The sequence below is a fragment of the Felis catus genome, chromosome C1 (assembly GCF_018350175.1).
Source record: "Felis catus isolate Fca126 chromosome C1, F.catus_Fca126_mat1.0, whole genome shotgun sequence".
Lineage (NCBI taxonomy): Eukaryota > Metazoa > Chordata > Mammalia > Carnivora > Felidae > Felis > Felis catus.
This window is the reverse complement of record NC_058375.1, coordinates 30,841,385-30,858,076: the sequence shown is the minus strand read 5'-3', so window position 1 is coordinate 30,858,076 and position 16,692 is coordinate 30,841,385. Positions and strand designations below refer to the sequence as shown.

Here is a 16,692-nt window from a genome sequence, read left to right as displayed (position 1 = left end):
CTTTTTAACAAAACAAAACAAAACAACAAAACCATAAAGCCATATGATACCTAAACATTAACAATCCTTTTATTATCAGATACCTGTTTAGTACCACCATATCTTTATGCCCAGTTTCTTTCAGTCTGATGGTATGGGAAACAAAAGTTGACAAATCACTCAAAGATGACAATTCACATTGGTAACCAAGATGTAGTACTTTTGTATGAATTACAGTTTTTAGTTTAACTCTGTGAGCAAGAAGTCTTTCCTTAAACCATGAGTACTTCTTTCTGATATTTGTTGGCATTTGCATATACCATAAATAGTGTAGTAGTCTACTTCCTTTAAAATAAGGTGAGCCTCATTCTGGGGTTACCTTCTGTTTGATTTATGTTGATGTGTTTATTTGTTTAAGCTTACTATTTTAAGGAGTTCTAGAAGATACACTTAAAGACGAGACTCAAAGTGACAATTTACCGGGTATCTAGGTGGCTCAGTCAGTTGAGTGGCTGCCTCTTGATTTTGTCTCAGGTCACGATCCCAGGGTTGTGGGATTGAGCCCCGTGTCAGGCTCTGCGCTGAGCGTGGAGCCTGCTTAAAGATTCTCTCTCCCTCTGCCCCTCTCCCCTCTTGTGCTCGGTTTCTCTTTAAAATTTAAAGAAAAGTGTGGGGGGGGGGATGAAAATTTATCTACAAATTTATCTATATGTCGGATAGAACATGCTGGTAGGGATATTTACATTTTGGTTTTTTTGTAAGTTGGGGATGGTAATTTTGCATTTGCAGCGATAATTTCCTTAACATTAATCTCAATGTTAAAAACGAGAATCCACTTACAGGGTTCAGAAATCTTCCACTGGCAAAATCAAGTTGTTGCTGTTTGAGTTCTTTCACGTTGATTGGGTCATTTGGAATGCAACAGAGCCAGCTAAAGTTTGTGGGAAAAGAGGGAGAGGAACACGCAATTGTTAACTCCTTTTCTCCTGTAGTCTTCTTAATTTGTGCAGAAGACTGCGGTGTAGGGTATATCCTATAGCACTTTGTAACATCAGAAGGAAGTCTTGCTCAAGATACACAGAGAGAACACCCTGTGATCTAAGATTCCACCAGTACTCAGGTGTAAGAATGCAAGTTTGTTGTCGGGCACAGATTAAGTGAGTTAAAGGCAGAGCTGATTCTTTCCTGGTGGCTCTTTATATGTCTTATGTGCGCTATTTTACTAATTATTTATTTTATTTTATCTGAAGATAGCTTCTGTCCCTGTTGGGTAAAAAACCTCAGTAGCTACCAGCAAAGAGGCTTCAGAGTGATAAATGATAACACTAAATTTATTTCCCATTATCCTTCTGTTGTGATAGTTGTTGTAATACAGGTAGTAATATAATAACCCTTCATAGCATCTGCAGCGTTAGGCAAAAACTAAGTGCTTTGCATGTATTAACTCACTTAATCCATGCAACAACCCCACGAGATAGACATTATTATCCTCATTTTACTGATGAGGGATTGAGGCACAGAGAAGTTAGTAACTGACTACTCCACTGGTACAAATAGCTGGTAAGTGGCAGAGCTAGGAATTGATCTGAGGCAGCCTGGCGCCAGCGTCCTTCCTCCTAACCATTATACTGTGCTGTACTTAATCGACACCCATGTAAGTAAAGGGAAATGTGAGATAAAAAATGCTTTTAACATCTTTGTGGGCTCTATGGAACTTATTATTTGTTCATTCAATGCTCCCTGTAGAATCAGTGATTACAGAGAGAACATTTAATCTCAAAGCATTCATCCCTATTTTCAAACTAGTATTTTCAGATCTGCTCTCCGAGACCTTGCATTTAGAAAAAGTACATTTGAACTTTTTAGTTGAATTGGCAGATCAAGAGCTTACAGGCAGGATATTGCCTTTGAGTATTTAGACTGTATATGCTGGCCCCCTGAAGCAGTAATTTGGTTAGATCACAATGTTTCCACTAGAGTGTAGCAGTATTAGGGGTTCTGACTTCAAAGTGTGTATGTGTGTGTTTTATATGTATCTTTGTAAATAGGCCACTTCTTCACAAATGGAGCCAATGCTATACAAATCCTAAAAATTATGTTTCAGAGCATTTTAATCCAAGAAATATCTAAGCATTTGAAGTAGAACTATGAGCAATGCAAAATGTTACCTTTCTGGAGACTTATGATAAGTAAAATAAATAAAACAGCCTGCCCATTTTTAAATGCTTAAAGTTCAGGCCTAAAGAACTTCCAGTTAATCTTGCAGAATTAGTTCTCACTTGAGCACTGATTTACATACACTTGTTATCTTTAAGTTTAAACTAATTGCAACTATTTGATAAGAAAGCCAGTGTTTTGTTTTCTCCTGCTACCTTTGTCCTGGGTTTCTTGGGTGGGTCCCCTATGCCCTGAACACAAATGCTTAGAGTACATCTATTCCGGTGCTTTGCATCAGTCACGTGTTTGGCTGGAGGGAGGTACGGATCACCATTCCTACCTCAAATGTGCCTTTTATGGAAGCAGGTGACTATCTCATGCTAATTTTCTTTCCCCTAGGTTTATGAAGGCTTAGACATCATCACCAACAAGGTTTCTGCCCAAGAGCAGAGAATGTGCCAGCACCACATGATCAGCTTTGTGGATCCTCTTGTGACAAATTACACAGTTGTGGACTTCAGGAACAAGGCAACTGCTCTGATATCCTTAGGAAAGACAGCAGCTAGGCTTGTGGGTGCAAGGCAGCCCAAGCCAGAAAGTTTTCTTTTCAGTGACAGTTTCTTCTAAGCAGGGGCACCCAAGACCTAACAACCCATAGGTAGCATCACCATCTGAACTATATGGATTGAAAGATACAATGCCCTTGCTACTCAGAACCTTGTCTTCAGACTGCAACATTTAGCATCCCTTGGGCACTTACTGGAAATGCTGAATTTGGTCCTCACTCCAGACCTGTTGAATCAGAATCTGCATTTAACAAGAATCCCAGGTGATTCATAGGATGTTAAAATTTGAGAAGCTGTTTTAGTGGCAAGAACACTGATTTAGGAACCAGAAAATCTGTGTTGTAGTCCCAGAACTACCTCTTTGGACCAAGTGGATTTTATTGGGTAGAGAGCATTTACTCCACGGAGCTTCAGTTTCCCACCCTTTAAATGAGGTTACAAAATCAGTTTATAAATATAATGGAGTTACAGTTAGAATTTAATAGGGATTGTTGGGTGAGGGAGGACTGCAAAACACCAATAAATTTTTTTTTTCTAAAAATAATTTTTTTTCTGTGATCAGTGATCTTTTACTTTTTTAATTTTAATTCCAATATAGTTAACATTAGTTAACATTAGTAACAGTGTTACATTAGTTTTAACACCAATACATTTTTGAAAAGACTAGTATAAGGGAACTGCCCTTGTATTTTAACTGTTCAGACTGCCTTTAATATTTGGACTGCCAGATGGGGCTCCTGGCAGGCTCAGCCGGTAGAGCATGAGACTCTTGATCTCGGGGGTCACAAGTTCAATCAAGCCCTATGCTGGGCATAGAGATTACTTTAAAAAATATATTTGGACTGCTAGATATTAAAATGTAATGAAAATTCATAATAATTATAATAGCATGGAACTTACACTAGACAGACTTATGGCACAGAATAGAGAAAACTCAGAATACAAATTCAAATCAATGTACATACTTAGCTTATGATCAAGGTGGTATTTTAGAACAGTGGAAAAATAAAGCAGCAGTTAATAATTATTCCCAGGACTTGGGGTGCCTAGGTGACCTAGTTGGTTAAGCGTCTGACTTTGGTTTAGGTCACGATCTCACAGTTCTTGAGTTGGAGCCCCGCATCTGGCTCTCTGCTGTTCAGATCCTCTGTCCCCCTCTCTCTCTGCCCTTCCCCTGCTTGTGCACATGCACTCTCTCTCGCTCTCTCTCTCTCTCAAAAATAAACATCAAAAAAATAATTATTTCTAGGACAGCTAATTATTTTGGAAAAAAATAAAATCACAACCTCATTATATATGACATAAATTGCAGATGGATTTCAGAGTTAAATATGTGTATTCTTAATGAAACTTTAAAACAAATGGGGTAATATATAATTGAGTACTTATGTGATTTTAACTACACACAGTAGGGAAGGACTTTGTAGATATCTAGTCTTTAAAAAACATTTTTTTAATGGATTTTTTAAAAAGTTTATTTATTTTGAGAGAGCGTAAGAGTACAAGTTGGGAAGAAGGAGAAAGAGACAATCCCAAGCAGGTACTGATGGTGCAGATCCTGTTGCGGAGCTCAAAATTGTGAGATCATGACCCAAGCGAAGTCAGCTGCTTAACCAACTGAGCCACCCAGGTGCCCCTAATGGACTTTTTAACTTAATTTTTTCCCTTGTTGTGTTAAAGTACACACAAAACTTACCACTTAGCCATTTTTTTTTAAGTTTATTTTTTGAGAGAGACAGAATCCCAAGCAGAGAGAGGGAGAGAGGATCCCCAGCAGGTTCTGCATTGTCAGCACAGAGCCCGACACATGAGATCATGACCTGAGCCAAGAAACCAAGAGTTGGACGCTCAACTGACTGAGCCGCCCAGACACCCCTATAAAGAACGCCTATGGATCAATACGAAAAATACTTAAAGGGCCTTAGTAGTAATTCACAAAGGAAGAAACATAAATAATGGTAAACATGAAAAAGGGCTTACCCTTGCTGTTAAGGCCATGCAAATCAAAATAATAAAATCATATTTTTTTGCCTATCAAATAGGCAGAGATTAAAATGCAGATAATAATTCTTGCTCTACCTGCTTTACAAGGCAATTGTATCAGATGAGATAATGTATATGAAAGCCCTTGGCAAATTAAAACATATCACCAAATGTCCATTGTTGCTTTAAGACAGTTTGGTTGTTCAGAAAGAACTGATAGAAAATGGAGTTTTCATAGGGCAGCATGGGATGACTTAATCACATCACTTACAGGAATGGAGATTTCTGAGTTAAGGTAAGAACTTAGAAACAGAATGTCAGAACTGAAAGTACTTTAAGAAGTATTCTTAGTTAGCTTTCTTTTTTTTTTTTTTTTAATGTTTTTATTTATTTATTTTTGAGAGAGAGAGAGAGAGAGAGAGAGAGAGACTGAGCATAAGTGGAGGGGTGGGGGGCAGAGAGAGAGGGAGACACAGAATCTGAAGCAGGCTCCAGACTCTGACCTGTCCGCCCAAAGCCAGACGCAGGGCTCGAACCCACAAACCATGAGATCAGTACCTGAGCTGAAGTCGGATGCCCAACGTACTGAGCCACCCAGGTGCCCCCTTAGTTAGCTTTCTTAATTGGGCAGGTGAAGATATTAGATACTGAGGCCCAGAGAGAAGGGTTTTGCCCAGAATCACAATTGTTTCATGGCTTGGGCAAACAAGTCAAACCTTTTCCCACCAAATGTCACCTATCCCATGTCCCTCCCTCTTTTCCACTCTTTTTTTGGCATCTCACCATTTTACCCTTCTCTTTTTACTTCCCTTGCTCCCTTTCCCTTTGTTAATCATGTTATATATTTGAATTTTTATTACAGTTACTATGTAATTGTGTGCTCCCTATGCTTAAAGGGGGAATATAGAATTTCTCTTTTAAAAAACAAATAGACAGTGTTTCTTCTTTATGATCCTTGATCGGTAACAGCTTTCTTCCCACCCCACCCCAGCCTCTTCGGGGTTAGTGGGCCTCTGATAGAAAAGAGGTCATCTATCTCTGTGCCCACAGACAGGCTGGCAGGGGGAAGAAGCATGTAAATGAGTCTTTGTCTAGGTTGAAAGTCTCTTTATCAATTATCCTTAGAAGCAAAGCCCTTCATAAAGCAGATAATTATCTGCTCAACAGAGATTCTAAAGAATTCAAAGTAGCAGGGATATAAAAACAATAGAGGCTCAAGTAAATTCAGTACTTACTCAATTGAAAGCAAATATTTCAGGCATTGTGGTAGGGGATTTACATGCCTTGTCACATTTAATGCTCTGAAGAATTCTGGAGAATTTTACAGGTGAGAAAACTGAGTAACTTGCCAGAGAGTTGGAGCTGGTCATTGAAATCTATTTATCTTTGGAACCCATGCTTTTCAGTTTATCTGGTGGAATCTCAAGTGGCCAAAATGTGCATTACTACCACATAATGGTGGGGACTGAGTCCAAGAACCATGGCTTAGAGAAACCAGCTTGTATTTTGCCTTAGAAGGTAAAGTCACACCATGGGCGTCACCTTGGTGGCTTCCTGAGCAGCTGACACTTGGTTCTCTGAGAGCCCTTGGGCTTGTGTTCATTAAACTGATTTGGAATACCAAGCAAGCTTTGAATTTTAGCAGCAAGGCCTAAACATTTTTAGCACTGGAAGGAATTACCATCATGCATTTGTCTCTGGTTTATGCAAGACCCTCCAGAACTAATAGGAAATGCTTCTGAGAACTCATGGGAAACAGTGAAGACTGATATCCATTCATCTTGGTTTCCACCCTTTCCCCTCTGTTCTCCAGACGAATAAATGAGTGTGGTTTCTTGCTAATACCCTCCTTCTCAGGTGAGTCAGGATGCTCTTCTTGATATTAAATATTGTGATAATCTTTCTTAACGTTCACATTGAAGATATATTTGCCCGAGACAAAATTCCTATTGTCGTGGGAGGAACGAATTATTACATTGAGGCTCTGCTCTGGAAAGTTCTTGTCAGTACTAAGGTATGTTTAGTTCACTTGTAAGTCACTGAAGAAATGGGTTCCTCTTTCTTGCCAGCTAATTTTAGTGGGAAGAAGGTTGACTTTTGCTTATTTCTTATACTCAGCAACTCAATTTTCTTACTTAATATTCTGAAGCAAGTGCAACCTCCATATGTGAAGTGTGCTCCTCCGGGGTGTGGCCTGAGGGTAAGGGCTGTGTGTGGGAAAAATGCTTCTCTGTGGATTAATTAGCATCTCCATGTAAGTTAACAGTACATCAGTCTGACTCAGCATTTCTTGGCTGTAACAATCTATATGTCAGAGAGATGTCCAACACTAACCTTTCTAATGGAGATGCTATTGCATAGGGTGGGACTTTGCAAACTGTAATGTGCGGGCAATTCTGGTCCACTCTGGTCATTTGCTGAGAAGACTAGACTCATGGATATGTTAATACAGATGCATTAGCCCTGGTTCCTGTTTATGCTTCTGACGAGGAAGCGGGTACCTGAATACTTCCCTAGGCAGTAAGTCCTCTTTTGTTTTCTGTAGCCTCACAACACTACCACAGTGTATTGGAATTTTCTGTTATATGGTCTTTGTCTCACTATATGCCAGGACCTTCTGATTTCTCTCTATTCTGTATTCTCAACTCCCAGCAAGGTGCCTGACACACACACTGTCTCAGTGCTTGTTGAACTGTTAAATTAAATTTACTTGTAGATCTTCTTTTAATAGCCCCAGGAGATGGACACTGAGAAAGTGACTGACCGGAAGGGAGAGCTTGAAAAGGAGGATGGCCATGCACTCCACAAACGCTTAAGCCAGGTGGACCCAGAAATGGCTGCCAAGCTGCACCCACATGACAAGCGCAAAGTGGCCCGGTAAGAAAGCCTGGGCCCACTGACTTTGAGTCCCTCTGGAGTTGGGCAGTGAGTCGTTCCTTGTGCCTGGGTAATGAGATGGCTTTGGCAACAGCAGTTAGTGGAGATTGGTGTGTTCCAGCTCACAGTTTGTGAGGCCCTCAGTTACTGCCTCAGTTCCCCTCCCTCAATAAATAATTGCACCCAACTTTGTTGTTAAAGTGTATAGTACAATAGAGTTTTCCCTGGGGCCTATGTAATCGTGCTTCATTTTCTATTTGATCTCCCCTTGTATAGCAGTTTTCATGTAAATTTTTTCTGGCATGCAATTGGTTTACATTGTGATTTGAGTTTCATAATTAATTGTGCAATGCTGAGTTTTGCCCCAGCAGCTTTCCCAGTGGGAGGTGGATTTTATAAACCATCTCCTGGACCAGCTCACCTTTACATATGGAGGCTTTCTTGAAGGAAAGAGAGAGGTGGTGAATGAACTCATAAGGTCATGTTTTCTTAGGTTGTTTTGAAATTGCAGCTTCATGTGTTAGGTTTATTTTTTTTGCAGTGTTGGAAATGATACCACATCTGACAGGGTAGAGGATCTAACGAAGGACCTACTATATGGATGATTGGTTATACAGATTAAATATAACAACATATGGTATTGATAGGGATTTTTTTTAAATGTTTTTTAATTAAAAAAAAAATTTTTTTTTTTACATTTATTTATTTCTAAGAGACAGAGATAGAGCGTGAATGGGAAGGGGCAGAGAGAGAGGGAGACACAGAATCTGAAGCAGGCTCCAGGCTCTGAGCTGTCAGCACAGAGCCCGATGCAGGACTCGAACTCACAAACCGCGAGATCATGACCTGAGCCGAAGTCGGACGCTTAACCGACTGAGCCACCCAGGTGCCCCAAAAATGTTTTTTAATTTAATTTGAGAGAGCGTGCCTGCACACGTGTGCACGTGCAAGCAGGGGAGCGGCAGAGAGAGAGGGAGAGGGAGAGAGAGAATCCTAAGCAGGCTTTGCACTGTCAGCATAGAGCCCAACATGGGGCTTGATCTCACAAACTGAGGTCTTTACCTGAGCCGAAATCAAGAGTCAGATGCTTGACCGGCTGAGCCACCCAGGCACCCCTAGATCAGTGTTAATCCTTTTTTCATTATCTCCCACCACTCCCAACACATCCAGAGCTTTTTTAGAAATTTTTTTCTAATTGTGCCTCCCTGCCCTCCATGAAATTCAATACTAAAGAATAATATTTCTTCAGGTATGGTACCCCTTGAAGTGTCACACATCATTGTAATATCTAAGGTTTTTTGCTCCCTTGGTAATGCACATTCTAGATAAATGAAGTTTATGGAAGTTTATGGAAGTTTATGGAACTTTCAGTATCCAAACATTTTATTTTAAAGCATTTTAATAGAAATCTTTCAAACATTTTTGGAAAACGGAAATATTATGATGAACATTCATTTTTATATTATTTTATGACATAATCCTAGAGGTTGGTCTTTATTATCCTCTCCTTTTATTAATGAGTTTTCTTAACACGTCTCCTCATTTTGCTACTTCTAAACTAGTAATGAGTTGAGAATTGTGTCTTAGTAGGAGTCAATAGGTTCTAATCAAGAGCTCTAGAGTCTCTTCTTTAGAGAGGACTGGAAGACTTTTCATCTTTTAGTTTGAGACTATATTCTAACCTCCAGCTAAGTGAGATTATCTGTTGCTACATATTTTCCCTCATAAGTCCTCTTTGAGTGACCATGGTATGGAAAGGCAAGGGGTCTCTATTCCTGTGTTAGAATTTCACACAAGTAGAATTGGGTCAGGAAGGGAAGGATCACTTTCAAGCTAATATGTTGCAATCACCCAGAGTGGTAGAGTATAAATTTGAGAGTTAAATTACTTAGTGCTGCATAACATAATAGATACGGACAGGCTGGATGGTAGCTTAAGAATAAGCATGTGAGTTCTTTCTTCAATGATCTTTGTGCCAGTAGAGTACTAAATTAGTTAGACGTGTTCTTCATTAACTTTAGACATATTTAAAAAGAAAGTTGATGAGCTGGATATACAACATACTTTTGTAACTGTGGGAAAGGCATCCCAGCGAGACTGGGCTTGTTGGCTTGTAACAGTCTCCCAAATAAGCTCTTTTACTGCTTACCTGAGGGTGAGTGAGTCCCATTCTATCTGTGTAGAAGAAGCCTGTTGTTTCTGAACCTAACTGATTTCAGAAAAGTTAATTTAGTATGTTTAGAAGAATAGTATTATTCTTACTTTATCCTAAGTTTTCTTTAGCATTGTTTCTTTTTTTTTTTAATATTTTTAATGTTTATTTATTTTTGAGAGAGAGAGACAGAGCATGAGCGGGGGGAGGGGCAGAAAGAGGGAGACACAGAATCTGAAGCAGGCTCCAGGCTCTGAGCTGTCAGCACAGAGCCAGACTCGGGGCTCAGACTCATCAACCGCAAGATCATGACCTGAGCCGAAGTTGGACGCTTAACCGACTGAGCCACCCAGGAGTCCCAGGATTCCTGCATGGCTTTGGGAGCTTATGCAATGAAAGTGTTCTATAATAAATAGCCTCTTTCCTTGTTTCACTTGAGAATCAGTATTTTCTAATGGTTTTTATGGGTGTGCCCTCCCCCCTTTTAAATGACTTAGGAGCTTGCAAGTGTTTGAAGAAACGGGAATCTCTCATAGTGAATTTCTTCATCGTCAACACTCAGAGGAAGGTGGTGGTCCCCTTGGAGGCCCTCTGAAGTTCCCTAACCTTTGCATCCTCTGGCTTCATGCTGACCAGACAGGTAAAAGCCCTTTGATGCCTTAGAGTCCATCTGAGATAGAGCTTATTATATTACTATGTATAAAATACTTAGAACCATGAGTGGCTCGTAATAAGCACTAAACAAGTGTTAGCTATTAATTTAATTACCATTATTCATTGACTTAATGAGGTACTTTGTTCCCTTCCCCTGGGTGTCTGTCTGGAATGGAAAGAAGGATAGCGCTGGCAGTAGGCTAAGATAGCGAGGCTGGATAAGATGAGATGGTGGCGTGAGTACGAGACTGCCATCCAGGGAAGGTCTGAAGAGAAAGAGAAGGAAGGCTCTGTAGTAGGAGGTCTGACTCCCTGGATTGGCTGGATAGAGGTTGTATCACTGATTATTCTAGAAGCAGCAGGCCTGAGAAATGGGTATGATAGTCAGTTAGCTAGTCTGATTATGGGGTTTCTTTTGTTTGTTTTCTTTTCTTTTGCTAAAGATGATCATGCCCTGTGATAGTACTAGCTTCATCCAGCTAGCATTCAGTAAGCTTTCAATGAAATGTCAAGTACACTGCAGAGTACTTGGATTTCAGAGATGAATATGAGACAGTGCCTGTTTTTTAGGAGCTCCCAGTCCAGCGGGGTGCAAACAAGATAGATCCTACATTGTGATAAATGCTGGGCTAGAAAGTGCTGTGAGGCCACAGACAAGGGATGATGAGCACTCTTCTGGGGGCATCCAGGGACCCATTTTTAAAGGTAACCTATGAGCTAGGTCTAGTATATGTGAACAGTATAGTGTAGCGATTAAAAGCACAGTCTCTGAGCCAGACTGGATTCAGATCCCTGCTCCACCATCTTCCGGCTATGTGAATTTTAAGGCAAGTTAGTGTACCTTCCTGTGCCTCAGTTTTCTATTCTGTAAAGTAGAAATAATGATAATAAAATAATAGTAGTAATACATACATCTTCACTGAAGATTAGATGAAATAATACACACAAAGTGCTCAGAATGTGCTTAACATGCGATAAGTCCTTAATAAATGCAAACTTTTTAGGAAGATAGGAAAAAAGGTTACTGTTACTGCAGGCTGAGAAGTAGCAATGGCAGATAATGTAGAGCATGATGGAAATGATGAAAATTTGGGTTAAATTAATCTCAGGTGCAAGTTTATAGAAAAAGATAATATTTAATGGATTTTTTAAAATTAAAACATGTATTGCAGTTCAGCATAAAATAATGGAATCGGACTCATAGTGAAGCTGTCTTTGACCTCCACATCTGAATGATTATGACCCCTTACTCTTTGCTCCTTTGTCTGGCTCAGTCACAGTGTACCTCAGATGGGCTTGAATTAAAGTTTTTGTTCCTATCCAAGGTGTTATCTGAAAGTTCTTAAATGTGAAATAACACCAAGTTAGAGTAACAAATATAATGGAAAAAAGTAAGAAGAGTAAACCAGGGGTCTCACAGCTGCCTCTAAAGTAAACAATGAATATACATTCCATAATAAAATATTTATCCTTCCTAATAGCTATAATTGTATGCTTCTCTTTATATAATAAGACACGTGCTTCATTCTGGCTGTTTTATTGAAGTGCAGAGTCTTAAGTATGATAAAAATAATATGAATTATTCTATAATCTTTGGAGTGTGAACCCTTTCTTCCACTTGAACAAATGTTCTTCTTCGTGGCAGCCCGTCCATTCATCGTGTAAGTGTCTAGTGGGCACCTGTGACAGACTTGCTGGTTGATGGGCTAATTTGATTGAAGTTCTAGATGAGCGCTTGGATAAGAGAGTGGATGACATGCTTGCTGCTGGGCTCTTGGATGAACTAAGAGACTTTCACAGGCGCTATAATCAGAAGAAAGTTGCAGAAAATAGGTGAGGATTTGGCTATTACTTTGACCTACTCTCCATCCCTTGCTTATGGTCAAAAGACCATAAATGTACTGGCTTTGGATCTACTTGTTTATTATTAGCCTTTGTCCTTGGCATTGGCAAGGTTTGTTGGAAGGAGGTTTGGTGTACTTGTTAACAGTTGCACTTTCTAATCTGTCAGACATTCTCGGGAGTTAATTTTCAAGGGAATTAACCAGGGAGCTGGTGCGGGTCGGGGTGGGGTGGAGGAAGGTGGTTTAGAGAGGCAGGATCTCGGTTTCTCATCTATGAGATGAAATGGCTAGATCCTCTCCAAGGCCCCTGCTAGCTCTCAGATGCAGTGGCTCATCTACTGATGCTCTCCTATTCCCAGCCAGGACTATCAACATGGTATCTTCCAATCCATTGGCTTCAAGGAATTTCATGAGTACCTGGTCACTGAGGGAAAATGCACACCAGAGACCAGTAACCAGCTCCTAAAGAAAGGTGTGAATTCCTCCATTAAACCTAGCCTTGGACATCCTTGGGTGCCACAGTAGCCTGCTGGTATGGTCTGAGAAAGAGCTGAGGCCAGAAGAGTCCCAAATGGCCTTCAGCTCAGAATGGAGATTCTTGTCTACCAGGTGTCTTCCAGTGTGCTGCTATGGTTAATTTTCTCTTCTTCTGGGCTGGGAGGGCTTGCCTTTCATCTGGGTGAGAACTTACAGGTTCTTAGATCTACTTTGCCTTTCAGGTATTGAGTCTCTGAAACAGGTGACCAAGAGATATGCCCGGAAGCAAAACCGATGGGTTAAAAACCGCTTTTTGAATAGTAAGTCTCATGTTTTTCCTTATCCCCTGGGTCTGTTTCCAATAGATGTCCTCACCTCGCCCGAAAAAGGAACTTTAGTTTCTGGACCTGTTCTAAGACTTGGGGACCTGATCTGGGGGAAGGTCCACTGCATAAATGACTGTCTAGGGATACTTTTTTTGTAATGTCTCAGAGAACAAATTAAATCTTTCCAGTGAGGAAAGATGTGTTTCCCATGTGTTCCGCCTTACACCTGAACACGTGGGTGTTGACTGCAAAACAGGCAAGAGCATAATAGCAACATCTTAGCAGAGTCAGTGCTCAGGGTTGATTTTAGCTTCACATTTTGTACCTGAAGTGCAGTCAGCTTTCTATAGGAACACTCTCCTAATTAAAATGGTTCTGGGGCACCCAGCTGGCTCAGAAGAGCATGTGACTCTTGATCTCGGGGTCGTGAGTTTGGGCCCCATGTTGGGTGTAGAGATTACAAGAAATAAATAAACTTTAAAAAAAAGAAAAAGAAAAATGGTTCTTAGGCCAGACGAGCAGTGTAGAGTCAGACCGTCACCAGCTCTCCCTGCATCGCCTTCATTTTCAGGTACGTGGTGCTTTAGAATGCTGCAGCCTTAGCTTCAGTTGAACAGCACTTTTAAGGAACAGGGAAGGAAATTCTTGTTTATTTGACCCTATTCTGTGTCCTTGACGCTAAATTTGGTGCTATACATATATTCCTGACCCTGCGGGATAGGTGTTATTCTTTTATTTTTGCAGATAAGGAAATGGAGGCTTCGAGAAGTTAAATATCTTGCCAAAAACCTGCCAGCTGAATAAGCTGTATTGAATGCCGGCCTGACCCCCCCCCCGCCCCCCCTGCCCCCCCCCCCCCCCACACACTGTACTTCATAGCACTCTTCTTGTTTCCTGTAGCTATAACTTTAGCTAGACAGCATTGGTATTGGGCCTCAGGTAAGAAATGGTGTGGTTATGAGCCAAATGGAGATTGATTTAAAAGAGATTGAATACCAGTGAAACACCAACTCTATCTTATAGGCACTTTTTAAATATGCTTCCAAATCATCCCGTTTACCTTTTGCCATTAGACTTCTGCTTTCAGTTATAGATAAGAACAGCTGAGGCCTCCGCTCTGCTCTTTGGTGTCTCTGAACACAAGCACCTTGGTCCATGTTGTTGACCACCGATCGCTACAGTTCTTTCTCCTGCTCTTGCTCTCTGCCAGACCTCTCTAGCATAGTTCTGGCACCATCAAGCTCTATACACTTCCTTCTCCTTACCCTGTTTTCTCTGCAAGCCCTTTTAGATAGGTGAATTCTTTGCTTCAGCTAAAATTGAAATTGAATTGCGTCAACGGAAACTCACTACTACAGATTTCTAATGCAGCTTCTCTTCTCCCCAGGGCTAACAATTAATCTGTAACAAAAGATGTTTTTTTGTAATGATTTGAAACTTCCTCCTGTGGTAAAGCCACAGTAACTCCCCCATCTCTGAGTCCGGAGGGATTGATGGCCCAGAGCATCATCTGCCCATTCCTCATTCATGTGTATGTCGGCACAGTCCTGGTGCTAGAGTGAAAGGCGCAGCTGCCTTGTAAACCAGGAGCTGAGTGTGATTGGCCGGGGCTAGTCTGCGGGGATATGGTTCTGGCAAGAAGCCAGAGGGACTTCCCCGCCCCAACTTGGCCTTGGACCCAAGCCAGAAATAGCAGCTGGGAGCCGAGAACTTGTTGAAAGGTGCTTAGACAGGGCACAGAAGCCCAACAAAGGACTCAGAGGGGAAAGGAAAATATAGAGTGGCCTGAAAACAGGTGCAGAGCTTAGCCAAGGCCAGGTGTGCTGTGGATGCTGCCTGCACCCTCCTGGTCTCACCTTTCCGTGTGGTGGCAGGTGCAGCCCAGGCCATTTTATGAAGAATCTTATTTGTGGTTGGCACAATCAAAAGGCCAGCACCTGCCAGCCGTTGGCATCCTAAGGACTTTGATGTTTTTGTCCATGGGGAGATGCTCTTTGCCTTTAGGCAAACTGACTTAACCTAGCGGTGGAAGGCAATGTAGTGTGTCTATAGATGGGGGAGACTACCAGCGGAGACCTAACATGGTTGGCTCCAGTGGATGAAACGCCTGTAGCTGTACCCTAGGCGGTCTCCAGTCTCCTCTCCATTCAGAAGTGTTTACCAAAGGGTGTTTTCTTGAATACTCCTGTAGATCTGTTTCCTAAAAGAAAGGGGCTCAACTAGTTCAATTTCAAGGCTTTCTAGTTCTCAGATTTAGTGGCTCATTGGCTGATAATTCTTCTGTTCCCAGTCCCCGATTATCGGTATGGTGTCAATGAGTTTCATGAATGCCGTACTGCTGAGGGAATATATACAAACCCGAGACTAGTGCCTGTTCCTCAAGAAAGCTTTGAACTCTCTTGCCACAAGAGCAACATCACTGTAAGATGATAGGGAACTTAGAACAGGCATTTACTTCAAGCTGTTAGTTTATTTACTCCTGTGATGTGTTGTCTTTATATCACTAGAGCTATTACTCCATTCTGTTTTTCTGACTGATCTGGAAGGTCCTGTCTCTGGAAGTCTGGATTATACAGCTAGACTTGTTGACTACAGATCAGTGAGCCTTCTAGGTCATTTTTGAATTGCATGTAGTTGTTTGTTCATATTTCTGGTTAGAATGAATGGCATGGTTAGCATGTTTATTCCTTTGGCTCCATATATTTCTCTTGAGGATTCTGGAGTCCTGGGCACAGAATGGATTGGGTGTCAGAGGCTGACCTGTCACGTCTTCTCTTTGTCATTATTAGGACCTGGTCCCAGTGTCCCCCCAGTCTATGGCTTAGAAGTATCTGATGTCTCGAAGTGGGAGGAATCTGTTCTTGAACCTGCTCTTGAAATCGTGCAGAGTTTCATCCAGGTGATTATTAATCACAGTACTGCCTTTTGTCTGGCTTTCAGAGGGCTTTCCTCAGCTGGCACCTTTGTTGGTATGTCAGGGAACCAAGTTTTCTTTTCCATGGAATAGAGCAGAAGCGCTAGCTGCTTTTAGATCCCTGGAGGCTGTGTTTCTGCTTTCACATTTAGAAAGGTTGTTGCTAAAAATCTGTCCATCATATCTACCTGCTTTCCGGAATGAGAAAAAGGAATCTTGGGAAAATCCCACTCCCCTTAATATCAGAGATAACATCCAAATCTCTTTGATTCAGTTGCTTTCCCCCCCATCTCCCCCACTCCCCCAACCCCGTTCTTTCAGGGCCACAAGCCTGTAGCTGCTCCAGTAAAGATGCCATGCAATGAAATGGAGAACAAGAGAAGTTATCACATGTGTGACCTCTGTGATCGAATCATCATTGGGGACCGTGAATGGGCAGGTAGAGTCTGGGGAAGGGCATGGAGACATCTGTTAAGGGTGGTTCACAGTGACTTCATGCAATTTAAGGTCTTTGGTAGATTGAATGCTGGGGTCTGCTTATTAATAAAGGGATGGGCAGATTTCTCTAAGAGCCTAAGTACTCAAATTTCATGGACACTTTCCCATATCTGTGGGAGAGTTGTCTGTGTATTCTGAATTTTAAAGGAAGGTCGTATGCCCTCCAACTTCAGCTAGAGTAGATATTTTATACTGAGAGGACTGCAGTTAACTTTCCAGAGCTCCTTTGACCTTCCTGATCCTACCTCCTAGGTAGGATCCTAGG

The 16,692-nt window shown here is 41.3% G+C and overlaps 1 protein-coding gene across 11 annotated transcripts in view; it reads left to right on the top strand.

Annotated features, from left to right (window-relative positions):
• TRIT1 (tRNA isopentenyltransferase 1) overlaps positions 1 to 16,692 on the top strand; it is a 58,413-nt gene that overhangs the window by 22,436 nt on the left and 19,285 nt on the right. For 5 of the 11 annotated variants that reach the window (XM_006934595.5, XM_019836732.3, XM_045035598.1 and 2 more), the window contains exons 2-11: positions 2,536 to 2,676; positions 6,601 to 6,699; positions 7,417 to 7,562; positions 10,212 to 10,354; positions 10,939 to 11,073; positions 12,090 to 12,201; positions 12,572 to 12,684; positions 12,932 to 13,009; positions 15,805 to 15,914; positions 16,251 to 16,368. In XM_006934595.5, the coding sequence (XP_006934657.1) occupies positions 2,536 to 2,676; positions 6,601 to 6,699; positions 7,417 to 7,562; positions 10,212 to 10,354; positions 10,939 to 11,073; positions 12,090 to 12,201; positions 12,572 to 12,684; positions 12,932 to 13,009; positions 15,805 to 15,914; positions 16,251 to 16,368 (1,195 nt within the window). The other 6 variants (XM_045035599.1, XM_003989893.6, XM_019836733.3 and 3 more) reach the window with 6 other exon arrangements.